The following is a 23,645-nucleotide window of genomic DNA, read 5'->3' on the forward strand; positions in this document are numbered from 1 at the left end:
AATAAAAGATTCACAACTGAGATTGGCAGGCTTTTGTTTTCTAACTCAGTTGATGATACATTACTTCTCTTTATTATTTGAAAACATCTCAGTTTATTTATTCTAATAGATTTTTTTCAATATGAGAAAACAAATCTAACTATTTATTTTGTATTCAGATTGTACTACGCTTCAGGGGTAAGCCCACATGGACCAGCCTTCACCTGTGCATTGTTATCCCTCATTCTACATAAAATATTAGGTTTAGTAAATAATTACTTTAAAGCACAGCCCAGTACTTTGCTTAGTGTGATCTAACAATTGAAATGATAATTATGACATTTGGGGAAGAAAAAAAGCTACACATCCAAGGGGTTTAAGTTGATTTTAAGATGAATGAACTGCGATGAGTGGCGATTTGTTCAAATTTTCATATATGTAGCGAATCAAAAATATCCTTGTTTGGACAACTCCAATAAGTATGGCTTGCATTTAAAAAAAATCTGACATGTTGAACTCTTCACAGACCCAGAGACTATATCCGATATTCTAGTAGGATTGAATATTAGTAAAAAGCCTAAATGTTAAACCTGTAACAGAATTCCCAAACTTATGCATCTTTCCTTCCATTTTATATGTCAGTTACCCCTCCCCAAAAAACAGCTTTAGCATAAAAGTAATTAGTAATCAACCTACACCAACCAGAATCAAAGACCTATGAGAAGATTGATGACTTGAGACTTTTTGACCCTGAAAAACTTTGATGGTTTAAAAGCTAAATTAAAGCAGGACTAAAAGAGCAAACCAAATATGAAACCAAACCTGCTGCGGTGATCGGAGCTCTGCCAGCAGCACAGGGTTGCTCAGGAAGTCCACCAGGTTCTTAGAAAAACACAGTCACATGTCCTTGTAATCGCTTGTCTGTTTTTCAGAGATAAGTGTTTCAGCATTGCAAAAATAGATCGCAAAATATGTATAGAAGAGGAAATATCCAATATCTCCTGCACTGTTTCTCCTCCCTGCTTCTGCATGCCATCCCCATCCCCCTTCTCACAGGTGTATCTAATTGTCATCCTCCCTGTCCCCGCCCGCATAAAGGTATAAAGGACTATTCTGCATTTTCCCTGGCCTTCCTATCCGTTCTGTTGCACCTCATCATCACATTGTCAAGAAAAATACCAGATGTACCTTGTACATTAAATAGAATGACACTGGGTGGCAGTGTCTGCAGTCTTTTCTCACCTTGCAGCTCAAGACAAACACCAAAATACAGTCCCATATCGTCCGTTTCGAGTATGGAGGTTTTTTTTTTAAATAAAAAAACGCAACTATAGTTATGGGGGAAAATGAAGAGTCCCAAACATTCGCTGGAGATGGACTGATTTGGATTGCAGTTATACACCGTCTGTGTCGAGAGGGAATTATTTAAAAAACTGTAAGAATATTTTAACAATGAAACAACACATCTGTTTATCTACTAAACCATGTTGACCCAATTGCTCGGAAACATGAACTTGGGTCCATGAGAATTCTGTAAAGGCTGCATTCGTACAGACACAGGAAGTGTTTTATGCCCGAGTGGTATATCTCCTGTATACATACACACACATATACATACATATATATATATATATACATATATATAAATACATATATATATGTGCATATGTATACATATGTGTGTGAGAACAGAAAAAGCTCACCTTAGAAGTTATTTGTTGCTGCTTTATGTCTGAATCTCTGCTACGATAATAAAAACACATGAAGAAGACACTGGAAGAAGAGCTGGGATAAACCCTGGTTAAATGTAAGGCAGCTGCGGTCTGGAGCAGTGGAAGCAGCCCTGTATGCTCCTGTTCTCATGCTGTCTTTGATTACAGTCCAAGAATATTTTTAGGATATTATGAGTTTCATAATAATCAAATAGAAACTGTCTTCCTGTTGTCACACAGACTCAAAACAAGTAGTTTAATAGGACTTTCAGACAAAAATACATTGTCTTATGAGAAAGCTGAGTCAATTATCGACCCAAGTATATCTGGACAAAGCGGCAGCACTGTAAGCCGTGTGAGAAAATGTTCAAAATCATCCAAATTTACATCATCGTACCCGTGAATATAGCTGAATTCAGTGCACAGACGTCGTCTTTCTGTTGCTTGAATTTTGGCTTTGTCAGATGACGCCGTGCTTATAAAACCAGACTTTCTTTAGAGCAGAGCGACAGTCTGGAAATGAACTCGGCAACCACTAGTTAACACGTGGTCTGAAAGGGCTGATTTTCAATCACAGTTTCTGAAATGTTAAAGATGTGAGTGAGAGCAGCTTTGCTGGGCATTCAGCTGTAATTAACATACACTTATACGTCGCTGTTTTTTTTTTTTTAAAAGATGCAAAAAATATTTTACTTTGGAGAGTGTAAAGACCACCGAGACCCATTTGAGTCCAGTTGAGTGTATCCATGCAGGAGTAATTCATTCCCCAGCCTCATTATCTGGGTGTTTGTATTGGCGGAGAGGCTCAGTTCTGTACAATTTTGGTGAGACTACAAAAATAATTATTTTTTGACCAGGGTTGTGTAAATGATCACACATAAGGTTAATGTGTTAGCTACAAATAAAGGATTGTCAGTTTCCAAACCAATCAAACAAGAAAATAACTGAAACTGCAGCTGTATACCAATATACCAATAGTAATATTAACCTTTATCTTAGGACATTTCACTAAAACATATAGTACACGTTTGATTTTACTGATGACTGAATCAGAATGGTAAGCAGCTATTACAATGATGCAAAAAGGGCTTTGCTGAAAAGTACTTAATCAGGTATCTTTTGCAGATTAGGCCTAAAAGCCGCACCGCCTTTCCCACAGAACTGTTCCATGAACACAGCGATAGGTCCTTCACTCTTTCATGAAGATGATGAGAATCTGTAGAAACCAGATTTACACTTCACTTCATTTGGAGCAAATCACAAAATTATATTTAATATTTCGATGATTAATAAAATATGTTGAGCCTTTCTTTGATATGTTTATGATTAGAAGTTTGAACTTGACCCAAGATTAAAAAGTTATCCGACTGGCTCAGGTTTTCTCAGCTTCCATGACTCATAAGAGACAACAGGTTGAAATCCCTTGACTTGTTTATAGTGAGACAACGTTGTTTGAAAAATAATCCAGTTTGAAAGAGTCCCTGATGCGACATGAGGTGTCACATGGTGTGAGGAATGTCCGTCGTGGCTTGGCAGTGTTTCCACCTTAAATAAGGGTCAGGCCACGCTCTGCCTGCTGCTGTCTCGACTGTTCGTGGAGTCTCCGGAGCAGTGCCGTGTGAAGTCCAGAAAGATGCCGTCGTGCTCCTGCTTGGAGTCCAAAGACTCTGTGATGTGGTCCATCATGATATCTGGGCTGGACGCCAGACTGGAGTCGAACTCCAGCGAGCAGGCACAATGAGCGTCCTCGCCTGGGAAAGTCTCGGGGAGGATGCAGGGGGAGTGGTGCTGTGGCTGGAGAGGGTGGGGTGCGGCAGGACTGTCTGCATCTCTTGATCTGGGGTCCCGTCTGGAGATTAAAGTGTCTGCACAAAAGAATAGTTTCAGTGTTTGAGCTTACTCACACAATCAGGACTTTTTGTGAATCTCTTTGATTAACTGATCGAGGGAGGTTTTGTGGCATTAGTGCATTGTGTATCTGGGCTAAAAGGATAGTCTCTTGCAGTTGTTTTGTTACTTTTCTTGATAATCTACCTGAAAGTGCAGAAGAGGTGGTGGAAGCTGGGGACTGGTTGGCCAGGCTTGACGTGCTGGAGTTAACCATTGGCCTGGACACAGATTTAGCCATAGGGCTGCTCTCCTCCACGCAAGACGGCATCTCACACACGGAGTGACGTCTGATGTTTGTGCCACCTCCTGAGGAGGAGTCTATGTCATACTCTACTACGGGGGTTAGCATATGAACGTTGTAGCTCTTCGAACGGACCACTGGGTTCTTGACAGTGGGAGAGCTGCCTGGTTTGGCGACCAAGGGGCGCTGCAGCCGCTTTTCTATCATTTAAAACATGTAAGGAAACAACACAGAAGACCTGAAGTGCAAGGAACTGCAAAACCATCAGCATAGAACGTGGAAAATTTAGAAACATTTTGATAAGATATTTGAGCACACGCAAACACCCACACATACCTAACAGGCAAGAGGAGCAGTGCAAGTTGGAGGATCCGTCTCTGGAGTACAAACCGTGAGTCCCGAGGTAAGGCGACACCACTTTCTGGATGAGAGACTCCAGACGAAGGTAATCATCTGTTACACCTTTAGACTCGTGCACGCCCTGGATCGAGTACAAACACATACACAGAAACACAGGTTTGAGTGGGCTGCTAATTGCTGCGTGCTGGCTCGTAGTAATGGAAACTTTAAAAGCCGTGAAAGCATTTCTGGGTAAACGGAATTTGACTTTCTGAGATTTTTATCAAGAACTCTACTGTGAAAAGAATGACAGATCTCTGGTGAGCTTGTTGAATTTAGTTTAAAACATAACAGGGTGTAGACACGTTCTATTTGCACCTTGGAGAAGAACACATTGGTAAAGTGTTGAGTGATTTTAGTTACAATATTAGGCTTGTTTAAAGAAACATAACCATGTTCAGATAAGAAAATTGTCAACAACTTGGCTCCATTTAGATAGAGAGACAAAAAGGGGACATTGGTTTATATAGCAACAGAAGTTGGTAAATGTACACAAGGAATAGCAACCAATGATATCAACACAACAACCCACAGCAGATGCTATAGATTCATACCAGTGTACACTGCACTTTGTGTGGTACAGAATGATGACATCAGCAATGATCTCAGATCTTAGACTGGCTGACCTTACGAAAAATAGCTTGTTTGAAAGGGTCGCAGGGGAAGGACTTCTCTCTAAAAAAGAACATGGCAGCACAGCTTAGGTTTACAAAGTTGAATCTGAACAAACCACAATACGTCCAAAACAATGTCCTTTGGACAGACCAGACCAGAGTGGATATGTTTGGTCATAATGCACAGCAGCACGTTTGGAGAAAACCAAACACAGCATATCAGCACAAACACTTCTTACCAACCGTCAAGCACGGTGGTGGACGGGTGATGATTTGGGCTTGTTTTGCAGCTATATGATCTCCTTTTGATTGCCGACTCAAGGAAGTCTGCTGTTTTGGTTCTTTTAGGTAAGAAGGTTTGCCTGTTAATTTACGGGATTGTTCATCTTGCGCTGCCCTTCCCATTTGTGGACGACCCCAAGAGTGCATCTTGGGTCTGATGCTTTTTTCTCTGTATACGTTTCCTTTGGGATCTATGTTCAAGAAACTAAATTCTGCTGTCTCACTGACGTCTATTTCCCTAACCACTGCAAGCGTAACCTGCATAACAACGGTCTTACTGATCTTAAAACCTGGATGAAGTTGAACTTTCTCAATCTTAAAGAACACCAGACATTTCTGCTTTTGGTTTTGCCTCTACCAACTTCTGAAGGAAATATCTGGTCTTGTTCTTCAGCCACTAAATGCTCCAGTAGGCACAGCAGTAAGTCATTAACTGTAACTGTGTCTGTCTGCCATTTGCTTGCCATACAAGCAGATTTGAGCAAGCAGCAGAATGAAAAGGGCTTTGATCTCCAACATTGACGAGGGTGTAGATTCATCAGCACAAGCAACACCTCTCGTGTCATTCATTGTTGATGCAATCTTAAAAGAGGAAAAAAAAAAACCTGTAAATTCAGGCTTTCTGTTTAGTAAAAGTTGAATCAAGCTCAAATTTGCTACATAAATGTTCACACTAAGAGGTGACGCACAGACTTGACTGCAGCGTCTTGAAAAAAAACAAAAAAAGAGATCAACCAAGTTGCAGCACTGTGAAACATCAAGCCCATGCAGAAAAACCACAGCACGGAAACCAAACCACATAAAAAGAACAGACTTCAGTGAGCTGGCGTCACACTGTCCTAAACAAATAAAAGGGAAATTACGAACAGATGAAAATGAGCAGAAAATAATTGTATCTTTTTTTACACTCTTAGCTGCCCTACTTTAAGATGTCCTTTCACACTGGTGACTCTACAAATTCTCCATTTCTCCTTCCATGTATATAGTTTTCTTTATAGGCAAACATTGCACTTTCTTCTTCCTCGTCTTTTTTTTTTTTTTTTTTTTTTAAAAGAGTACCTCACTCTGTCTTGTTGCCTTTTTCCGCCTCTGTCTGAATGTGGAAGGAGCAGATTTAGGTCAATGAGTCACCACAAACTTTCACAGACTCTCAGAATGTACAAGCAGACACACTTGAGGGCACATCTAAGATTCGCTCATTCCCAACCAGACCGACATAGTACCTCTGTCCAATAAACAACTACTTTTACAGAAACTGTAATGTTTAGTCTTTGATTTGTTAGTCTTAAGTGGAATTTCTCAGAAGCCAAAGGTCTCCAAAACTATCCAAAGAGTTTATCATCACTGATGGATATGTTCTGAGGTATTAAAAGGAAGCCAATTTTCCATGTTTGGCTTTGTTTTAATGGATAAAAAGAAAATTCTTGTTGGATCCGTTTTCTTCATCTTTTGTGTTCCACAAATTCCAAGAAAGTGGTTCACATGTGAGCATTTATTACTTCAGTATGACACTAAGTATGTTCACCTAAACATGATGAGCTCACTCCAGGAATGACGCTGTTGTAGACCTTTAATCTTGTCTTCTCGCGTCTCAGAAACGAGACTTTCTGCCAGCTTCTGAGATTTAGAGCACTGATCTCTTAATGCAGCTGTTCCAAATCTTTTAACAAGCCACACAAGTCGGATGTGTGCAAGTTAATGACCAGTTAAATCAAGGAGGGATTTCCCCTTTAAGACTGTGTCCTTTCAGTGACTTTTTTTTTTAAAGATTTTAAAACCACACCAGTGTGAAAGCCAAGGATTAGACAGAAAAATCGTCTTGGCAGTATTCTGATTACGTAATGCAGGAAAGATTACATAGTTGCCTAAGTTGCCTTGATCTTAATGCTATAAATGTGCAAACTATTTGCCAAGCTAACCAGGGAGGCCAGAAGATTTCATTTGCACTTGACTGAAAAACGCCACATGCTGTACGAAAGAAGTGCAGCAACTACCGAATACTGATCAATCTCCAGTTGAGGAACTTGACCTCAACTGTAAAACACCAAACTAGTATGCACACAGCAAGACTGCATGCAAATGCCAGTGTAAGATTAAGTTACAGATACTTATATGTGAGACAGTCCAGTAGAAATATGAAGCATTCCATACAAACTGTAACCCAAAAACCTATGGATACATTTTATCGTAGAGATGGCAGAAATACTGGCAGGAAATTGTGATTTTTTTTTTCCTAATCTGCATTCAAGCGTCAGCTCTCTATACCCTCCCTCATCTGTAAGTCTACACATGAAGCTAATAAGCTGATGGTTGAAACTGGCTCGCTAAGTTTTTCTTGTCTTGTGATGTCGTGTTTGCTTCAACTGCCAGTGTAAACAAGAATAATTCACACAGACAAACTGAGAAGCAGGCAGGGTGCAGAGAGCACTGAATGGTCATGGGAAGACAACTGTGCTTTGTGTTCACACTGATATTACTTCCTGTGGGATTTGTATTCAAGAAAAATCTCAACCTCGGTTTCTACTCTCTGCTCCACCTCCCCACAAGGATGAGGAGCATTCATGCTCCTCCTGCGGCCCACAACCGTCATGGATATTTGTGCAAGGCTTTAGTTAAAGGCTGGGTGAGGACAACACCATCAGAGACAGCATCAGAGCTAAGAGGGCGCAGAAGAGAAAAAGATACGAAGGCATACTATCTGTGTGTGTGTACCTGCAGTATAAGCAGCATTTGTATGATAGAAGGAGGAACTCTGGCTCGGGGTCGAGACAGCGCCTCGTCCAGTTTCAGGTTAAGGGTGATGATGTTCCTAAAGTGGAGGAGAGCCAACTGACGCACTGACGGCTCCTTTCCCTGAAGATGTACACGCACACACACACACACACATGTGTGTCAACATAAAAAAAAACGGTTATTAGCAGGGGAATGGGAACACGGGCGGACGTACCTGTACAGGATAGAAGATGGCCTGCAGCATGGACAGAACATCACAGAAGAAGAAGTCCCACGTCTCGGCCAGAGAGTCCAACAACCTCTGACCTATGATGCAACCAGGAAGATAATGAACTGTGAGAATTGTTTACTGATTTAGGCCATATAATGGTCCACTATGTTGGTTATTAGGGACATCTTTTCCTGTAGTAAGAATTCCAGCTTCATTTGCATTTAGGATGCAAATTGAAAGAATCTGATAGGGAGCATAAAATCAATAAACACACCCCGATACAAACCTCTTGCACCTACTGTACATAAACACATTTTTGGACACTTTGTGAAAAGTCAAAACAATAGTTCGACGAGTTTCTGTGGCCTCTCTTATTTTACATATCTTACTGTCTAGATATGAAACTTGATGTAAAAGATCACTTCCTGTCTGGTTGCTTTGACAACAGCACTGAGAACCTGTCGCAGTCAGTGAGTGTGCATGTGCCAGCGTTTTGTCATGACAAAGGTCACACATTTACCACAACAGAGAGAACAGAATCATTTCCCCTCTTTACGCCCTGTTTTCACCTCTTTAGAATCTCCATCACGCTCTGTATGTGTGTGTGTGTGTGTGTGTGTGTATATGTGTCAGAAATGTCCTTCACTGGAGGTCACAGTGGAGATAAAGCCTTGTTCTCACAGTTAAAACTAATGGTTAACTCGTGGGGTTATCTCTGCATCTGATATTTTAGTTACTTATTATTTTTCTCTGCTGGACTGTATCTGAAAAAAATTACAAAAAACAAGACATGGAGTTCCCCTGACATTTATCAGTGCCACTAAGAACACTCCTAATCAAAGGCAGGAGCCACTGATAGCTCATAATGGAGAAAAAAAAATCCCCAAGTCAGAGCTTAACATGTGACTTTGATACAATGGTGTTACATACACAGAAAATTAGGCAAATAACACCAATTTAAGAATGTTTTTCCATTAAATACTTTTTTTTTTTACTACTTCTTCTTAAAGCTTCAGCTGATGGCTTGAGATGCCAAACAAGTGCTTCAAACAACTTAAAACTTCTTGTTTCCAGCTAATATATATGGATTCTTCCCTAAAGGAAATAGCAAAACATTATTTAAAGATTAATTCTGGCCTATTGTCTCGCTGCCAAGATATACTACCCATGGATCTTGAGACAACAGTGAGGTTTTTGCTCTTTGCCATTTCTTTACTATCATTTCTGACCTTGTAAATAAACCCTTTTAACATGAGACAGGGACGTTTTACAGGTAAATTAAATCTTTGAGAGTTTTTATTCTCTAGGTCTTCAAAGAAAAACTGGGATGCTTACTAAAACAAGCCAAAACATTCCTTTCCTACTGCCCGTTTAGTCTCAGCACTCTCATTGCTACAACGTATTCAGAAATAAATACGTCCAGAAACCACCCGCACCTTCCAGAGGAGAAGGTAGATAGGCTGTGTTGGCACAAAGTTTATGATAAGCAAAACTTTCTGAGATAATTAGTCCAGTTCATTGGTCTTATCTCTTTTTGTCCCCAAGTTGTTGCTATCAGTTTCAGAGCCTCCATTTAAGACATTATGGTTGGTAGTCTAGAAAAATTGCAGTGAGTCCACTCTGGCAGCCCTACGTGCAGCACCCTGACTGAAAGTTAGCAAGTACTCAGGAGTTGTGTTCCCATCAGAGCCAATCAGAGCAAGAAAGGACAATTAATATCTGCACTCACTGCAGTCATTCAACCTGCGACTGAATGTCAATTAAACACTTACGCATTGAACTCAAAAGCCAGGCGTCAGCGGGTGTTTGCAGTACGTAAAAGGGACTTTATCTACTGAAGGTCACTCTATCCTGATTGTCGTCTCCTCTCTGCTAATATAATGTCAGCAGCTTTTCTTCTGTAAACTCTGGTGAGTTGAGGCATTTGAATTTGATGGCCATTCATTACACACTTTAGCCAAACAATCCAGCCCTAACATGTGGGAATGAATCAATGCTAGCTGTTCCTCTGTGTTTGAAGCTACCACTAAAATAAATGGTCAGGTTTGACAGGGGTTGGTGTGACTTCTCCATCTGTAAATATCACAGAAAACTACCAAAAAAAAAAAAAACAGGCACTGAAAGAGACGATACCACTGACAATAAAGGAAGTCACACTAACAAATGTATTTCTCTGTAGGTATCATTTCCACGATGCTGTCAGACTGAACATGTCACTTGAAAATACAACCATATTATTTAAAAAAAACAGTCTGCATACCCATCCCCTGACTAAATATGCATGTGGCTTCTTCTTTTTTTTTTTCATATTGATTGTGTACCTTCATGGTAGCGAATCTTGTCTCTCAGTATGACCATGCCTTTGGTGAGCAGCTGGTTCTGAAGGTACTCAGAAAAGAAGGAGCCCAGCTCAGTCTTCAGCAGCTGCCTACAAAAACACACAAGTGTTAAAGATACACACACACACATCAGTGGTGACACTTCATAAAAAAAATGAACCAGAAGAGATTGCGCGTGCAAACTGCCGTGTTTAAACAGCAGCCGACTCAGGAAATTAGTAAATGTGTTGTACACACTGGTCTGCCAGATTAATGGCCACTTCTGCATCTTTACATAATGTGAAGCTTTTGTTGTTTTAAAGTCAGGAGCGCAACACATTCACAACCTCCAGCCATGTTAGGCTGGTCTCCTCTAAAAAGAACAGCTGTTGCCCCAAATAATGTGTGTAGATGTAGGTCTTTGCTGTTGGAGCGCGCATGTATGCGTGCTGTAATATTTACACAATACAGTTTTGGCAGCCCTGTCTAAGCTGCCCTCAGCTGCACTGAAAGTAAACACAAAACGCACGGCGGTGACCCCTTTCCAACCTCAACCCGTCATTTCCCCTTTGATCAAATAATCATAAAGCGCAATGAGTTACCAGGCATGTGCTAATATTTGGGCTTGAGAAAAGACTAATTTTAGAAGAGAAAATGTCCGAAGAGAACAATGTTAACTAATGACTAAAATCATTAGTCAAATGTGTCTTCGACATTAACAGGCCCAAACAGACAGTTCGGCAGACTCATGATAGAGCACTAACCTGACACCTTCATTCAGAGAATAGAGTTCATTTTCTCCTAATTCCTTCCTCTGGAATACTGAAATCACTGCATTGTGGATGCTGGAAAAAAAAAAATTAGAAAAGCATTTAGGCACAGAAAAACAACAAATCTGAGACTTAACTCTCCATCTGGAGACAGTGAGACAAGTCATATGCTACGAGGACGTAAATGTAACTATTTCCCAGTTTGGCAGGTCGTCTTACAGCTTTGTGAGGAAAAACAAGTACCGTAAATTCCGGACTATATTTTCCCAGGTTTTGAGCACCGCGGCTTATAATACGGTGCGGATAATATATGTTTTTTTCTTCTTTTTTCATGCCGCCAAAAACATTTTGCCTTGTAACAATAGACCAATAAAATTAACGAAGAGTTCACGGTGGTCTAGTCCTGAGGCTGTTCAATTCGGACACTGAAAAAGATGACTTTGATGGTTTTAGTGCGCAGGAGGAAGATGAAGAAGGCGATCCATGACTTTTTCTGGTAGGCTACTGTCTTTTTTTTTATACCAGGCCTGTTACAGGCATTGTTCGACAAAAAAGCATAAATGCTTTATTGAAAACTTTTCATAAACGCACAAATACGTGGCGTAAATTTACGCCACGTATTTGTGCGTTACCGATAGGTATTTAAGTTTAAACCATGTTACAGGCACTGATCGGGGGAAAAAAAGCATTTGCAGTATGTATTTGTTAATGTTACCATACACATTTTATTAAAAGTTTACAAATCCTCTAACATCTTTCTGTGTAAATATCTCATATTACAATGTGGACATCTGCGGTTTATAATCCGGTGCGGCCTATACAAGTACAAAATGGATTTTCTTTTTAAAATGAGAGGGTGCGGCTTATATTCAGGTGCGCTCTATAGTCCGGAATTTACGGTACACTCTCATTTAATTCTGACGTTTCATGTATCAGGACAAAACAAAAGCATCCGATCTCATGAGTCTTAAAAACAGGTTAATAGAACATCGGATGAACATGTTACACGGTATCATCTGAACATACTGTAAAACTTACCACAAGACAAGTGGAGATGTTTGGTCATAAAGCACAGCGACAGCTTTTTTGACAAAAAAACAAACACAGCGTATCGGCGCAAAGCACCTCATACTGGACGTGGACACGTTGCAATCACTGAGTCAACCATGAGCTCCTCTGTATAAAAAAAAAGTGTTCTCAAGTAAAATACGAGGCCACCTGTCCGACAACTAAAACTGGGCTGAAATTGGGTCACGAAGCAGGACAATGATCTAAAGTGCACCAGGCAATATACATTATAGAAATATATAAAAAGAATAGCAGATCCAATGCTGTGATGGGAATAAAGCTTAAGAGAATAAACTGAAGTAATGTTTTAAAGAGGAGTGAGGCAAGTTATTGCCACTAAAGGTAGTTCCACAAGCTACTAAATCATGGGGTGTACTTGGTTTTTCACGCATTGTTTCTGAATTCTGGCTTAATTCTTGATAAAAAATTTTTAAAAAAGCATTAGATGTCACTTGCAGCACATGGAAGCACCAACATCTAATATCCAAAAAACATCTTGACCCCTGGTTCTAACTCAAAATTGACCAAAGGTTCTCCTTGTAGAGAGGAAGGTTGAGATGAAAGTAAGACAGAAATCTGTGAGGCAGAATGATATGAGAAGAAGGAGGGATCGATGAAGATAAAGAGTTGCCATGGACCCTGAAGGAGGAAAGAGTTTATGAGCATATATGTTTGCAGAGTGTTAGACGAGGCTTCTATTCACTGTGTACATAAAAGCACCAACTTAGCCCGCTGCTCACAGTACTCAAAAAAACTGCACACAAGCATTTGTGTATTAAAAATGAACATTTCTCGCTCACATTGAGCGTGATTGAGAAAATCTGGACTGCACTGACCTGTTCCAGGTGGCGTTGGCACCGGCCCTCCTCTGCTGTGTCCCTTTGTCCCTGCTGCAATCGTCTGGCAGCCCCCCAGCTGTTCCTCCCTTCTCCCCTCCTCCAGCAGAGGTTTTTGCCTGTGAGAGGTCAGTCAGGCTGGAGGACGAGCCGATACCCAGCCGCAGTTTGCTTTGGAGGCTCCTTCCAACAGGAAGAAAGAGAAAAGAACATGAAAAGCCATGTGCAGAAAACTGCGCTTGAATGAACTTCAGTGAGAACCTGAAACATAAACTAATCTGCTACACTGTGGGCAGGATGCAAGCAGACTTGGTTTCCACAAGCGTTTTCCACAGTAACTTCACATGTGCAAAACTCTGGTACTTTCTATCTTTTTAAAAGCTCGCGATTGTTGGAGATTTTTACAATAAAGTTCAGAAAAATCTGTCTGCTGGTTTCTGCAAATTTTGGTAAAAGTGTTCTTGTAGGATTTGAACAAAACTTTGTAAAGTTGAAAAAAAGCTTTGCATACAGACGAAGTTACGGTCAAACAGAAACTTTTAGATATTAGCTTTTAGGGGTTTCGTCAATGACCAGAAAAAAGTTTTAACAGCTTATTTTCAGCTTCAAATAATCTTCACTTTTCAAGAAAATGCAGAAAAAGGGGTATTTTTAGGCATTTATTCAATAAATGGAAAGAATTCAAGAAACGTTGAATACAGAAAGATTGAGAGAAGAAGTGAGAGATGTGAGGAAGCTACAGTCTGAAGTGACTAAAAAAGAGAAAGGACGATGGCATTTAACACGCCAACTTAGATCCAGAGAAATAAAGAGCCGACTGTGCGACAGAGAGGGAAAGAGGCACAAGAAAGATGAATAAATGAGAAGGGAGAGGGATGGATAAAGTGGGACAGGAAGAGGAAGAGAAGCCTCAAATATTCCAGACTGCAGGTCAGTGCAAAAATGCCTCTTTGGATTTTAATCATATGGAGACGAGTAAACTAAATAATATTGAACCTGCTCAGAGCGCACAGCACCACTCAGAGTGCCCTTCATTAATCACTCGACCAGCACCGCACTTGGGGTACTTATAAAGACAATGGCCCAGAAAAAAAAAAAAAAAAAAAAAAAAAAAAAACAGACGCAGGGGCTGCTTTGCATGTCATTAAGGTGCAGAGCAGTAAGTAAACCTCATGTGCATTCTGGGAAACTGTCATTTTGATCATTTCTATTTCACACTAGCACATTTATTCTCTCCTCACACACACACATGAACAACATTTACTCACTCAAGTATGTGAAAGGGTACCACATATCCCCACTCCATGACCGTGCGGCTCTTGTTTGCTTCCGTCCACTTTTAAATTCTCCCAACTTTACTCCTCTCAATCCAATTTACTTCTCTGTTTCTTTTCCCCCCTTCCCATTCTGTGCCAGTTGGTGACCATGTGACTGAGCTTTTGTGCCAGGCAAACAAAGGGACCCTTTGAGGTACAAGGACTGCCAGGCGGGAGGGGAAGGATTTAAAGGTGGCACGCATTTTACTTCATCTTCCTCTCTGTGTGGGGCCCAGAAGAGACTGAAGCTGTTATCACATGTTTGCCCAGTTGACTGATCCCTGTTCAGTTTGTAATGCTGGACAATGATAGTGTGACACTAAATTATTCAATGTTAAATTAATGTGGAAACAAGAAACGGAGGAGAAAAAAAAAGGTCCAATAGGGAAATAAGAATGGGTGAAAAATCAAAAGCATGGTACGTAATATGATGGGGAAGAGGAGTGAGGGTTTGTGTGTTGCTCGTCTGTCAACCTGGATCTTAGTTCAGCACCACTAAAATAGGTCAGTGTGAGAAACAGGAGCCCTGGGCACACACACACACAGTTCATGTCCCAGTGAGTTTCCAAATTCTGCCAGAAAAGAAGGTTCAGATTGTCATTTTAGAGCTGAAGCCACACACTCTTCGGTCAAAAGGCTCCTCCTGAAGAATGGATGATGTGGAGCATAAAAAAAAGACTCAGGACCTCCAGAGACACGGCGCAGCCAGCAGAATTGAGACAAGAATCCTCTGCTGATGGATAAAAGTTTTCCATTTTCACATTTTTTAATAGCTACGAGTTCTGTTGCAACCAGGAAGCGAAACACTTCTTGTTTCTGGAACTGAATAAACAGGGAAGCTGCAGCCTAATTACTGAACAAAGGAGGATGAGTGAAAGCATGAATGAGGTCATTCAGGAATGCATGTGGGTGAGTGTGTGAAGTTTTCAATTTGATTCACCTTTGTTTGTGCCAGAGGACTGACGCAACACAAGACTGCAGTGAAACTGTGAACTGAACTCGACCGGTTGTCTGAGGAGTTTGAATGCGTGTGGTCTTACCTCCTAAATGAGCCCTCTCGTTCCATATCAGCCTTGACAGATGGCTAATAACCACCCTGCAACTGCCATCAATGACGCAGCATCTGAAACGAAAGGAGCAAAGAGAAACTCAGGTGACTTAAAAAATTTATCTCCAGAATTGACGGTACTTCCGTGCCTTGATGTCACAGCAGGGAAAGACACATTTTCCACATTTTCTACATCTCGATTCTGACTAAACATAAAACGCTGCAGACAACTAGATGCAGTCACAGGAAAAAGCAAACAAAACTGTTCACCCATTAAAGATGCTTTAAATGCACAAACAAGACTGAACGGCCATAGTTGAATTTATGATGATTACAAAAATAAAGACATCAGAGGATACAAGGCCCACTGTAACTGCTGCAGCAACATACAGGAACCCCGAGGCATAAAGTTAAGTTACTGACCCTCACAGAGACTCACGTCTCGCTAACAAGACACAGCGTTCTAATCAAATTACAGTAAAGTGGTTGAGACGGATATTTGATCCTACCGCAAACTCAGATGCCCCCCGCTCGTTCACTCCAACACACACACACAGACGAGCAGATAGAATGACACGCATATCAGGCAAATGAAACGAGGTAAAGCTGAGGCTTTGTCATGACCTATATTAGTGTAAATCAACAGTTTTGCTCTTTTATCTCGAGGCCTCACATTGACAGTGGCTGTAGCTTTAAAGCAAATTGGTTGCAAAGCATGCATGCTTGCAAATTTCCATTATTCAAAAACGTTAAGACAAGTGTATTGTGGTTTTGATCAGGTTGTGTGTTTAGAGTGTTTAAGCGAGAACTGTTGCTCGTTTGTCCGTTTGGCAGCAATGACAACCCACGATGCGATACGGACCGTGACCTGCAGCTCGCTCCGGTCAGCATAAACAAGTTCTCCACATAAGTCTACTTGAGTTGACGATACAAATATAACTTCTATCTGAAAGCAAATCCCTTTGCAGAGAAAGAAGCCGTGGTCATCTCAGTTAGAGAAGCTGGTTTGGGGCCAGCGAGGCTGTTGCTTCGATGTCAGATCCATTTGTGTGCCATTACAAAAAAAGTGAAAATTACAACCAGAACTTTGTCTCCGTCTCATAGTGGGCATGGTAAACGTACCCCAAATGAATGCCATGCACGCACCCTGGTTTAATCCTGTGCTCCAAGTTCTGCCGCCTCTTTGTATCTCTTTCTAAAGTCCCAAAACAGAGGGGTTTACTGGCTTGCTCAAGAGCACAAGGACTGTGGTTGCTAATCTCATTTTAAGAAAAGTTGGACAGAAATTAAATGAGATGTTTAATCGGACTCTATTTCTCATTATGTTGCACACATTTTCAACAGGAGACAGGTCTGGATTGCAGGCAGGTCAGTCAAACACACACATCGTGTTGGTGAAGGCTTCCTTACTATAAGTTGTGCAGAATGAGGTCTGGCACAGTCCTGCTGAAATAATCATTTACCTCCCAGGAAAGGAGGTAAATAAGCCTTAATGGTTAAATATGTCTCGGTAGTCCGAAAGTCAAACTTTTCTGAGGGAAATGTTTCCAGGGTCTCTTAGGGTGTCCATTCCTTGGGGTCTAAAAAGAGTTCTGGGGTGGGAATTTCAGCACTAAGAGCAGCTCTGCTAGGGGAGCTAGTATTTTTAAGGCTACTCTGAACATTTGGGGTGGGGCTTATAGAGTTTATAATGTGAACATGAGGGTATAGCCACCTCTACACCGGACACGGTTATAATCATGTGGTTCAGGGCAATAAAACATCCATCTCCAATGTTTTCTACAGCAGTAATGCTCTCAGGCACAAATAAAACACCTCGAGTTATTACAGTTTACTGGTTTTACTGTAGGCTAAGCATGGAATTGCTAAACGGGGTGGAGCGACACCCTGAACCATAGACTTCAATGGATCCAAGGCTGAAGCAATCTTTTAGCCCTGGGCAGTTTAAGTTCTGGGTGCACCTCAACATAAACTTCTTCTTTGGTCAGAAAGCGGTGAGCCACGACCTATCCCAACATTGAAAGGGGAAACCTTTGGCAGATGCTCCTTTTATACCCAATCCTGACACCCTCACCTTTCACCAGTTAATCTGCTGATTGTACAATCTTCCAGAACACCATTACTTTTGTGCTCCATAAACATTTCACTTTCACTTTTTATTGAGTTGGCATCAAATTCAAGATTTGTTTACATTTCCTCAACACAATAAAGTTGGTCAATAAGCTCAAACTAATGGGAAATGACAGTTTCAAGCTTTTGTTGCATTTTAAAACAAGCTTCCCAACTTTTCTGGAAGGGGAGTTCATACATGGATTGTAGTTATAGGAGCCTGAGAGCATTCCTCTTCCCACATCTTGCCAGATTTTCTTGTTTACTCCAGGGAATAAAACCAGGGATCTTCTTTGCATTTGAAACCAGACTTCCCTCTGTGCAAAGCCTCCTCATCCTCCTCCTCTTCTTCCCGACTCCCTCTCAGACACCCCAGCAGACGGTTTATGTTGTAAATAGATATCCGTGACTGCGCTGCTGACAATTTACACCCTGAATCTGCTTGAACTGGAAAACACTAGCGCACACTCACACACATCATTCTGCATGCTGGCAACGCAAGATGGAAATTACAACCCTGCACCAGACATGTGCTGAAATAAAATGTCTGTTTCTTGCTGCAGGTTCGTCTGCTGCACCAGCAGAAACCACAAGCTGGAGGTCCCGTCTCTTAAAAAACATCCATGTGTGTGTGTGTGTCTCTGTGCGAGTGATTTTTGAAGAACTTTCCAGCTTTGACAAACACTCTTTAAGACTGGCAGCTCGTGCGCTATACAGCAGTCTTATCTGGACTATGATGTATAAAAATGAGCGAAATCAGTAACTCTTAGTGTGTGAGGAAACATTTCCCCCGAGATTCAAATACCTACACAGGATATAAACTCAAGAAGACTCTCACGCGGGAACAACTTATTTTGCCATTTCTTGCTGTTTTATAACACTAACATCTCTCCTCAAGTTAAGGTTGAGTATTTTTATACTCACTTATCAGGCGTCTACCCTGCTTCCTTTCTGAGCAAGTGTTCTCCAAAGTTAAAATCGCGCAAGAAAGCCAAAAATAACTCCGGGATCCCAGTGAGGGCTGGGGGCCACCGCATCTGCCCCTTGGCGCAGATAAGAGCGCGCGAAAGCCGCACACGTTCGCCTGAAAAAGCCCAGACTTGTGGATGCCCGCGTGAGCCTGCGAGCTGTCACTGCAGAGACTGTCCACGAGCGAGGGAGAGAGGGAGGAAGTGAGGAACGTGAAACTGAGAGGCGGCGTGTGAATGTCGGTGCGTGCGTTGGTGAGGCTTTGTGTGCGCATGGGCCGGTGGGTGGCATAATATGTAACCTGTGGAAAATGTTTGATTTTGTGTGTAGCAGTGGATTGAGCTCCAAAGAGCATGTCGTAACGAATGAAACAGTCTTTAGTAGCCTTTATAGTGAAAAAGAATAGTGTACTTAGATAAAAGTATAAGTCAGTAAGAGATGGCAGGCGTGATAACATCAGTGGGGGTCAACCTGAGGTACGGAATATAAGTTTCTACGAGGTTGCAGAACTAAATTAAAACAACAGTAGACGGTAATGATTAACTATTATTTTAGTCACTGTAATGAATGTGAACAAAGTGCAATATCCCATATTGAGCAGCTAAATTTGGATTTGATTTCTCTCGAATCTCGCCCGGACGTAATCTAACTCTTGTTAGATCTCTAACCCAGTACAGCCCGTCCTCATCTTCCTTTAGTTCTTCAAAATTACAACACTTTTTATCTTAGAAAAGCCAAGAATGCCTGTCAAATGTGACAGCAATCCTTTCAATAGTTGAAACATTTTGGTCAGAGGTAAAAACCTGCTGGTGGCACCATCCCTGCCCGCCTGACCTGTATGCGACTTTTTATTGCAGATTAGAGGCAGCTTTGTCAGCAACGACATGAAATGATTCCCCCGTCAAACCAATATAACAGCACACTAAAGCACAGGACATTACACTGAGTGCTTTTAACTGCCATTAGAGAAGGCTACTCAGCGTCTACAGTGGCGTCTGTGTGAGTTGGTCTGTGCGCATTTGTGCGTTGTTACTTTAGAGCCACCTTGCAAGGAACAAGTGATCAGCTCTGCCTGCGCCCATTAGCAGAGGAGAGCACACTATCTGATGTTCTGATCGCTGCATTAACCACAGAGCTCAGTGTCACCTCCCTAACCTGAGCCCTCCCTCCCTTCTGCTGAATGCAATAAGGAACTGGTTTACAATAGGAAAGTCTACCAGTTAAGGCCAGATTTGGAGCATAAGGCAGCCACTTCCTCACTGAGATTGAAGCACTTGGAAAACACAGTTTGCACAGAGTTCCCACAACATTTAGGATTATACACCCAAAAAAGTCAGACGTGCACATGGCATCGAGGCACAGATGCATCAGAAAAGCTCACACAAACTGCTGCCACTTCGATTCTCAGTTTTTGATTGACCAATGTCAGTTTCTTTTGCAGTTAGGGAGTGTTTAACGATATTCTCCCACCAGCCGTGTCTCATAAGGGAAAAAAGTAGTGCAAACATGTTTTTGGATCATTTGCATCTGTACATGGAAGCATGCATTTTGATTCCAGGAAATGTAGAATGGATGTCTGTGCCTGAAAAAAACCTTTTTTATTAAACTGATTATTGCGACTGAACTATCTGGATAAGCAAAGTCAGAGAGAACAAAGTAAATGTTAAACCCAAAGGTCAAAGAGACTGCCTCACTTACACTCTGATCTTCATTTAATCCTTCACTCCGGGGGCAGTAACACTGCAGTCCTGTTTATCACAATCTCCGTCTGATATGGTTTATGGCTGTCGTTCCACAGTTTTATAGCGCACCTTGAGGTTGATTTGAATAAGAACAGTTTGTTGAACACTTTATTTCCCACGATCAGGTCTTAGATCAAAAGAATCCAATCAAAATGTTAAATGAGACGCGAATAACTGGGATCCTGGTGGGTTTCCTCACATTTCAGGTTCTTCCACAACATTTCTTTTGGAATACGATCAGAACTTTGACTTGGTCATTCTGAATCAATTCTAGCAGAACATGGACAAACCATGATACTATCACCACTGTGTTTATTAAGTCGCTGAGATGCAGTATTAAATTTCTCATTTTTCCAACAGCCTTCTCGCTTGTCCAGATGATCTTACGTAAACTGTAGATGGGCTGAAATGTTCTTCTCAGAAAGCAGTGGCTTTCTTCCTCTTTCTCTGCAGCTTCCGTATAAACTTTTATTCAGTGTTCTCCTGATGATGGTGATGGCGTAGCCAGTGTGAGTATAACATTTTTTTTAAAAAAGGGCACCCGATGAGACCTGATTGACATTTCACTGCAGAAAACGCTTTCCTCTATTTTCACTTTGAAGATTAACTGCAAATTCTAGAGGTTTGCGTACTTTTAACACTCACCGATAAGCATTACTGTTTTTCCAACTCTTGCATACTTTCTCATAGTTGTGAAACCTGTGAGTTCCAGGAGGGGCTGCCCTCAGGCTCCCCCTCCCCATTTCCTCTGCCACACACACCTCACTGAAAGAGAAAAAAGTCTCAGGTGACTTTGCACTCTAAGAGCTTCCCCTTCCTGCTTGTAGATAGAAAATCATCCTTTTTTGTTTGACATCTTCATTTAAGTGCCCGCTTTTACTTTTGTTCAACTATCTTGTCTAGAAGCTTTATAAAAGGTGAACTGAGAACATGAATAGAATTTCATGCAGTTTCATGCAAACATGACAACACAGAAGGTATGTATGATTCTGCCTCTGAAGTCAGTCATCTACTGTTTGTGGTCAGCTACACTCCATCTCTTCTAGTCTATTCATACACACACAAACTTTGAGCGACACAAAGAGGACTCACGTACTGTACACACATTAAGAAAAGCCAGAGCAGACATGCACTTTGCCCAGAAACGCACTAAACTATGCATGCAGACTAACTGGTGCATCATTTAAAACTGTGCCATGTTGATGTGGGCTGTGTGCACAAATGAGGAGAGGAAAGCTGCTCTCAGGCCAAAGGAAACAGCAGCAGGAGCTTGTAGTGACTCCACTCATGAGCCCACATCACCCAGTTCAGTTCTGCAGCCTCTGCTTACATGGCCACATGGTTACACTAAACAAAGAAAGGCTGCCAACACAGAGAGAAAGCTTGTTCTGTTTAAGTCAAAGACTTTTTTTTTTTCACAGTAAAATACACTAAGCCCTCAAATATAAAACCTTTTCCTGATATTCAACTCGATCTAAGTTGCTTCAAAAAAATAAAATACAAAAAAAATCCTACATTTTTTTAAAACAATTTAACAGGAAAAGAGCACGTCTTCCACCTGCATCCAGCACCTCAGGGTAAGTCAGCACTTACCTGTTTTTTCCCTGATTGCAGGTCAGCGAGAGCGTTCCACCTCAGCAGTATCCCGGCCTATGCTCGTCACATTCAAGCTGGAGTTTGGAGGTTAACTTCTTCATCCAAGGGCGGCTGAAGGTAACTTGGAAGCAACTCGTAAAAAGTAAAGAGTGGGTAAAGCAGGAAAAACTTACTCTAGATGCCCCATTTTTTTTTACTGAGTTATCCAAAACTAAATAAATTTTCCACATATGTGTGTATATAACCATATGTATCACAATGAGTCCCCTATCCTCACAGCTGATCTTTAGGTAAACTTTGGTACAAAATGGCTTCAAACAGCCAAGTAAAGCTCTCTGCTAAACAAGAGTGAGCATCCCCAAACTGGATTCAACAGTTTGGGGATGCTCACTCTTGTTGACACAGGGGTTAGGATTATAATTGGGGGGGAGGGTTGCTTATTCCTGCCAGCTTTCATTTAGAAATGTCCCATCATTTTCTGCTGAACCTTTTCTCTCAACATTGACACAAAAAAACTGAAGCTTGTAATTACCTTACAATGAGGTTGTACAACAGGCTTGTATGTTTGCTTGACAAGACAAGGTGACTTTTCTTGAATAGATTATGCATCAGTTGTTTTAAGACAAAAAAAAAATAATAATAATAATAATAATTCTCTGACATTTTTAGGTTAAACCTAATGGATTTCTTTTCACACTCTACAAATAGATTTCCTTACTGGCAGTTTTGACGGTGCAGAGTGCCGTCTAACATGTCGACCCCAAGCACGCCGAAGACGGAGCAAGATCCCTTCATTGTGAGGGAGAAGTGCCGAGTATTTGTCCCTCAGCTGTTGTTTGCAGCCACAGATATTAAGCTAAAAGAAACACACTTAGATAACACATAAGAGCACGTCTGCAGGGATTACAAATAATATGGGCATGACCACTGTTTGGTAAACAAACACAGACGGACACCACAAACAGTAAACTGAAGAAGTTGTGCAATGGGCATTCATCTTCAGAGGTGGTTGGCCCTGCCTCAGCAATCACAACCAGTTTACACTCACAGTACGATTCAAGTATAAGAACTGTCCCCCTGTTATGATAATAAAACTTTCATTTGGTCTCTTGTCTCTGTTTGGCCGATAATTCAGCTCACGAATACGCAGCAGAGCACTATTTGACCTCTTAAATACTTTCGTGTTGTATTGGTAGACAATATTTAACACAGACATGTTGATATATACAGAAAACCTCACCTCATATATTTCTTATCTCATACCTCTCAGCCTCTAAGTGTTGCATTTGATTCTACGTGTGACTTTTTGAGAAAGTGTAATGTCTCTGGTTGAAGCTGGAGAAGCAGTGAGCGTTTCCTGTTTGTCTGACCTGGTTGCACAGTGTAGCGAGTTGCTATCTGTGGTCTCCGCAGGTCACCTGTGGTTGAATTAGGTTGCAAGTCAGATGATCTTTTAGATATAATACGGATACCTTAAACACTGAAAGGATTGCCTTAACATTTGTTGTACAGCTTGATTTTATAGATTTTTCTTAATCTTATATAACTACAGTTTTCTACAGACCCCCTACATCTCTTTGCCCCCAACCATGTCTCTCCGACTGTGTTTTTCATTTAATTTTAACATCATCTTACCATAGAAAGTCCAGTCTAAGTAAAAATGAAGTCTAATTGGACACAACAAAGATGAAGAGACGAGGGGACGCATGTTTGTCCCCAAGTGTTGCTTCCATATTCAAACTCCTCTTTAAGAAACTGAACATTTTTCCAGTCACTCACTCAACTGTGTGGGACTGTGCTGCATCTGAAAGG

The 23,645-nt window shown here is 41.2% G+C and overlaps 1 protein-coding gene and 1 long non-coding RNA gene across 8 annotated transcripts; one reads left to right on the forward strand and one right to left on the reverse strand.

Annotated features, from left to right (window-relative positions):
- Nucleotides 1-1,914: 1,914 nt before the first annotated feature.
- Nucleotides 1,915-22,073, reverse strand: LOC142385344 (proline-rich protein 5-like). 5 transcript variants are annotated; one of them, XM_075471802.1, is made up of 10 exons: nt 21,831-22,073; nt 15,410-15,492; nt 13,054-13,236; nt 11,144-11,224; nt 10,383-10,489; nt 8,065-8,156; nt 7,830-7,970; nt 4,159-4,303; nt 3,726-4,022; nt 1,915-3,556 (listed from the first exon to the last, which is right to left on the reverse strand). In XM_075471802.1, the coding sequence occupies exons 2-10, from the start codon at nt 15,433-15,435 to the stop codon at nt 3,249-3,251; spliced, it is 1,380 nt and encodes a 459-aa protein (XP_075327917.1). In that variant the 5' UTR covers nt 15,436-15,492; nt 21,831-22,073; the 3' UTR covers nt 1,915-3,248. The 5 variants fall into 5 exon arrangements, with proteins under 5 accessions (XP_075327917.1, XP_075327915.1, XP_075327913.1 ...); XM_075471800.1 differs by lacking the exon at nt 21,831-22,073 and adding an exon at nt 20,883-21,030; XM_075471798.1 differs by lacking the exon at nt 21,831-22,073 and adding an exon at nt 18,451-18,707.
- On the forward strand, nt 18,547-22,934 carry LOC142385345 (uncharacterized). 3 transcript variants are annotated; one of them, XR_012770164.1, is made up of 3 exons: nt 18,547-18,775; nt 21,852-21,950; nt 22,542-22,934. It is a non-coding gene; the product is annotated as an uncharacterized LOC142385345 (long non-coding RNA). The 3 variants fall into 3 exon arrangements; XR_012770162.1 differs by having other exon boundaries at nt 18,550-18,749; XR_012770163.1 differs by having other exon boundaries at nt 18,550-18,737.
- The last annotated feature ends 711 nt before the right edge of the window (nt 22,935-23,645 follow it).

The sequence above is a fragment of the Odontesthes bonariensis genome, chromosome 8, assembly GCF_027942865.1.
Source record: "Odontesthes bonariensis isolate fOdoBon6 chromosome 8, fOdoBon6.hap1, whole genome shotgun sequence".
NCBI lineage: Eukaryota > Metazoa > Chordata > Actinopteri > Atheriniformes > Atherinopsidae > Odontesthes > Odontesthes bonariensis.

Coding starts and splice junctions, on each gene's coding strand:
- LOC142385344 (XM_075471797.1), bottom strand. CDS start 14,359: ATGGAGTGGGGATATGTGGTACCCTTTCACATACTTGA. Junction 4,304..7,829: donor AAATGCTGCTTATACTGCAG/GTACACACACAC, acceptor TACTCGATCCAG/GGCGTGCACGAGTCTAAAGG. Junction 4,023..4,158: donor CTGCTCCTCTTGCCTGTTAG/GTATGTGTGGGT, acceptor TTTAAATGATAG/AAAAGCGGCTGCAGCGCCCC.